The sequence below is a fragment of the Ruditapes philippinarum genome, unplaced genomic scaffold, assembly GCF_026571515.1.
Source record: "Ruditapes philippinarum isolate M1 unplaced genomic scaffold, ASM2657151v2 ctg4709_1_1_1_1, whole genome shotgun sequence".
Taxonomy (NCBI): domain Eukaryota; kingdom Metazoa; phylum Mollusca; class Bivalvia; order Venerida; family Veneridae; genus Ruditapes; species Ruditapes philippinarum.
The window spans coordinates 60,657-66,637 of record NW_026867252.1 but is presented as its reverse complement, the minus strand read 5'-3'; the positions used below and the strand labels follow the sequence as shown (position 1 = coordinate 66,637).

At 31.0% G+C, this 5,981-nt stretch overlaps 1 protein-coding gene across 1 annotated transcript; it reads right to left on the bottom strand.

The window, feature by feature from the left end:
• Positions 1 to 1,162: 1,162 nt before the first annotated feature.
• On the bottom strand, positions 1,163 to 4,953 carry LOC132735418 (uncharacterized; the record flags this gene model as incomplete). The annotated part of the gene is made up of 3 exons (XM_060722361.1): positions 4,757 to 4,953; positions 2,106 to 2,354; positions 1,163 to 1,366 (listed from the first exon to the last, which is right to left on the bottom strand). Coding segments are annotated over exons 1-3 (556 nt in total), but the record flags the coding sequence as incomplete, so codon positions are not given.
• Positions 4,954 to 5,981: the final 1,028 nt, after the last annotated feature.

Sequence of the window (5,981 nt, the reverse complement as noted above, 5' to 3'; positions counted from 1 at the left end):
AACTGATGGCTAAAAAGATTACAGATTTGAAACCTTTTTGAATACTGCTGGCTGAAATTATAAATGGCAATAACTGAAAAATAATGTAGGGTAGGTTATCATTCTTGAATGCTGCACTACTCCTCAATGAGATCTATCAACCTATGAAGTTTTGAGTTGATACCTCTAACACTTTTGAGATACCTCCGGACAAATTGTATGAGAAATGACAATTTGAAAGGGCAATAACTCAAAAATTATAAAGGGTAGTGATTATCATTCTTGCGCATAGCATTCCTCCTCAATAAGATAAATCCACCTATGAAGTTTCATGTGTTTGACATCTCAAAGACTTTTTGAGTTATGTTCCAATCAGGTGAAAAATTAAGTATGAAAATAACTAAGGGCAATAACTCAAAAATTATTACGAGAAGAGTTATCACTCTTGTGCACTGCACACCTTCTGTGTGAGATATATCCACCTGTGAAGTTTCATGTTGATATCTCAAAGGCTTTTTGAGTTATGCCCTGGACAAAAATTAAGTATGAAAAATAAGAAAGGGCAATAAATGAAAAATTGTGCAGAGTAGAGTTATAATTCTTGAGCACTGAAAAATTATAAAGGTAGTGTTATCATTCTTGCGCAAAGCATTCCTCCTCAATAATATCTACCCACCCATGAAGTTTCATGTTGACATCTCAAAGATTTTTGAGTTATGCCCCACTCAGGTGAAAAATGAAGTATGAAAAATAACAAAGGGCAAAAACTAAAAGAAATCATGAAGGTAGTGTTATCATTCTTGTGCACTGAACAGCTCCTGAGTGAAATCTATCCGACTATGAAGTTTCATGTTGATTTCTCAAAGGCCTTTTGAGTTATGCTCTGGACAAAAAATAAGTATGAAAAATAACAAAGGGCAATAACTGAAAAATTATGCAGGGTAGACTTATTAATTTTGTGTCATGCAATCCTCTTCCTTGTGTCCTCCAAAATGATCTATCCACCTATGAAGTTTTAAGTTGATACATCAAATAAATTTTGAGATATGCTTCGGACAAAAATGTGGGACGGAAAGACGGTAGGATAGACGGAAGGATGGACGGAAGGATGGATGGACGGAGACTATTACTATATCCCCCGCCGACTTCCGGCAGGGGATAAAAAGAAGAAGTCTTTAATTACCTCCAAATACTTCTAATTCACATATAGCAAGAATGGATGCATTTCTTTGTACTTGGACCTCCAAGCCAAAGACTGGATTCGTGAAGTTTACAGATTTAGGATTATAGTCTTCTATGTCATTTCCCACCGGGTTGTCAGTGAATACAGGGTCACGTGATGACGTATTGACACCGTTCACATATATCTTGTACGACTGAAACTGAACTGTAACAGTCAATCGCAACTATTGTTTGTAAAATAAAAATGGAATGATGTGCACATATTAATAAATAAATGTTACATTTAGTTGACATTTAGATAGGCTTATTCTACTGCAGAACCATTCATTATATAGAAGACCTCTTGCAATGTTTACAACAAAAGTCTTACCGGGATAAAAGACTAAAATTTGAATTTCAAAATACATGTAAGTGTATAATAATCTGGTAATAAAGATAAGTTATATACGTTATAAGTTATATTTAATTCGTTAATTTGATATATTATTTCAGGACGGTATTGCGATTGTCGATTTCTATCATAATCCGATGTTAAATACATTAAATACTTATGGACGTGCCATTAAATTAAAACGATATCAATACACATGTTACATCAATACATATGCTCCGGACAAAAATGTGTGACGGAAGGACTGACAGACGGACATGTATATATATATTAATGAAGTCACACAATTACCAATGATTTCAAGTGATTAAGAGTATCACGTGATCAATTACAAGTTGCTACAGCTGTTGACTTTGTAAGACAAAAAATAAATATTAATTAAATATTTAAAGGAAATGTTAAAAAATATAATAATATATGCTGTAATAGTTTTATTGCAAAATATTATATTTATGTAATATTTTTAAAATCTTATATTTTTTGTTGCAACACATATCAATCACTTCCTAGTTCACAGAAATATAGACATCGCATGTAACATTTTCATACAAACCTAAAAAGCCGTAACCAACAAAGAAATGTATCCCTTGTATAAGATACTCGGAGTCCAAGTTAACACTCCATTGATGTGTTGTCTTTAGTTGTGTGTGTTTAGTTGACATGCACGTTCTTTCAGATTCAACATTTTGGTCTTCACCCTGACGCATTTGTCTTCCATCTACTGCATACGATGAATTCCAAAATCCTTTCCAGTGTAATGTTTCATTTGGCAAAGTGTACTTGTTAAACGATAAATGTCGACCTGAAATTTAAAAGTATATGCTTTAACATAACCATCCATCCATCCATCCATTCATCTATTCTGATTGTCTGGTCTTTACGACAAACAATTTTACATTGTGCATTTGGTCGAGTTGATCGGTCAAAAGACAGTGTCATTGACCACGACTTTAGGTGATAGAAGATGACGAAGAAGAAGAATTTTATTTCAAAATCCACATGTAAACAACAACAGTCTGGTTTAGGCTAATAAGCCCTTGACCTGATACAAAATAAAATTGCAACATTCTCAGCAATACAATACATGACCCAATACATTACAATGCAATGACGGACATTGAATAATAATATTACTCACTTTCAACATATTCTTACATTCATATATTATCAAAACATTATGATGTCAGTTGTTACAATTTAATTCATATCAATTATAATTTCATACATATTTATCTCTTTGATTATTTGGTTCATTACCTTGTTCTGTATGTGTTCTTTTTACTAAACATGAATGGTTATAAATGTTTACTTGTTTTATCATAATATGCTCATATATAACTATTTATAATGTTTGGTATTACTAACCTCCTAAAAATGTATACATAAACATATATGTAACATAATGCCTTGTATCGAAAATGAAATTACTATCTTGACCATTATTTTTACTACTAAAACTTTAAAGCATGTCTTGTTTTTATGTAAGATATGAATATGTCAGATTTAGACACACATACAAATATGATTTCAGATTAACAAACAGTGTTATTAACTTGTGGACTAATTTAAGTACCATTAGAAAATATCATTATTTGCTTTTCATATACCCGTCCGTTTTAGCGACTATTTTAAACAGTATTGCATGGCTTGTCTATTTTTAACGTGATGTCATTTGTACAAACCAATAGAAAAGAATAGTAAATTTTAAAGTAAAGTGTTTTTATGTTTTGCGTGATAAATTGAATAAACCAAATGACGTCAGGAAAATTACTTTTTCCGCATGATATAGTTCAATACATTTTAATCAAATCTTATTTTTATTAGCATGTGACATGTAGAATGGAAATAGATTTTTTTTTTTTCGTTGTAGTATGCACGGTTTATTGTTAAAATGATTTGCAATTAATCACTCAGTGCTAATAGCCTTCGTGGTTATATTCTTGCGCATTTGAACAAGAATCGTGCATAATTTGCAATAATGCACTCAAAATTGATATTTATTTCCTAAACAATGCGCTCAAAATTGATGTCTATTTTCTTAAATTAAAGAGCATCTAAATTCTAGGAAACTCCTCGGCTTCCCAAAGTGGCAATTAAAGCTGTGTCATGCATTAAACAAATATGGTATTTTATAGATGAAGAATATGATGTGATATTATTACTGAAAAAAAAAATGTGACAATGATTGGTACTTGTCTTTTAACATAATTAATATTCCTAAATAAGCATAACGGAGCCAACTGAAATAGACTGTTTCTTCGAAATGATAACAAACCAGGCGTGAACTCAATTAATATTTTCGTAACCTTTGGCGGATTTGCAGAAAATCGATTTTAGAGGGAAAAAAGAAAAAACAACAACGACGAATAAATCTTCGCCTTTTCTTTCTTCTTCTTATTTTTTTCAACCAACTCTTCACATCCGTTTAGCTGTCATTATTTTGAAGAAACGATACCGAAATGTTTAAGTAGTATACAAATATGGTCTTTTCAGGTGGTGAATATTGTGTGATTATAATGTACTGGAAAAAATATTGACTGAGATGATATATTTAGATATGTACTGAAAAAATAATGATATTGACCGAGACAATTGCCGCGTAACATCAAACCATGACGTCATAATTGTCTTGATGAAAAATAATTCTTTAAAATTTTACGAATTTTGTTATATTTTTAAAATAATATGTGCAAAATATTGATGTGCTTCTGGACTGTATTTCAGACTACAATATTTCCACTTGTTTAAGTAATATACCTTTTATTCACATTCAGAAATAGTTCGGTACTGTGAAAATTACATTTTATAATTTCACTTTAAAATGATAAAAATATGATTTCACTGACCACTGGGAAGCATGTAAATAATTAGGAATATTACGAATTTAGCAATTCTGTGCGTTCTTGTAAAGGATTGGACCCAATTATAGAAAGAGTAACATTTAGAAGAAATGTCAAATTAAGTCGTATTCATACGTAGATTTGATAAGCAATGTGAAAGTAATTTATGGATTATAAAACTAAACAGATACGGACTTTAGCTGGTAAATATGATGTGATATGTACTGAAAAATAAATATTGACCGAGGCGTCCAGAAGTCCAGATCATACTATATTCACCAGCTAATAAAATCATATTTGTATATTTATATCAAAAGTAACAACAATACCTAATAGGAATAGATCCAATTAATAAATTGTTTACCTCCAAATATTTGAACCTCACATAGAGTTAGCTTGTCTACATTTTTAGCGAGTTTAATTTCCACCACATTACCAATTATCTCTTTTTCACAGTAGATTGTCATTTTCCTACTTCCGTTACTGTCAGTTCCATGTTGATAACATAAGTCTTTTACATCCGTGCCGTTTCCTATCTCTATAGTAAAACCTCTATACTTCTCTGAAAAAAAAAGGAATTTATCTGATCATTATGGTAGAAGACTTCACGATTGCGACAAACGCGAATGAACGGATTTCAGAAGAAATAAATCAATTCAGGGAAAAATAGCCCAATGAATTTTGACGGAGGTATAAAATAATACAAATGTGACGGATGGAAACAGTACAGTATCAGTTATACATGCTTGACGCAAGATAATGTTAATTGTCCAAATGAAGAGGTATGCACATGTTTATTAAATGCAGAATTAGGCATTCCTATATAGAAGTACGTAGTGCTATAAAAACTGAAACTTTACAACAAAATAAAAGTGTTTATATAGATATATATTTAATGTCTTTGAATTGTTTAAATGATTACGGAATTACAGAATATAGATTACTGTTTGATCACTTAAAACTCTTATTTTCAATAATACTCTAATTCAATAATAGTCTTAATACAAGAAAAATTCTCAAAAGCAATTAAAGGACTGGAGCAGTACCTCTAGACGCTTGCAGAAATCATGATCAATAAATAGACAAATATCGTTTATTTCTCCGATTATTACATTTTTTAATTTATAATCATACATCAATCGATGAATTAGACCTTTTAAAGTTCATTTCGTTGGGTAAAAGGACACGATTTTAGCATTTTATCATTCAAGCGCCTTATCCAGTATATACCGGAGTACGGTATTTAGTGTAATGCTTCAATCTTTTTTTAGTCTCAATCGTTGTCAAATGACCCAAACTCATATCACGAAATAACCTCATGGCAAGTTGTTTTGAACTAATCTATATCTTTGTATTATCTTTAGACACCCGAGTGAAATCATGTATCGGTAAGAAAAATAAGTAACCAAATGCCCTGCGTTGATTCACATCAGGTTACGAATAAGATAAAGAAAACTTTCAATTTGGTTTATACTATTTTTTTGTTAGTTCGATTGTGTTGGAAGCTACATGTATAAGTTTATTGAAACTCTCTCGAATCCGTTCCAGGAACAAATCAGTAAAAAAATGAGTTTAAAGTTCTTTGCTCA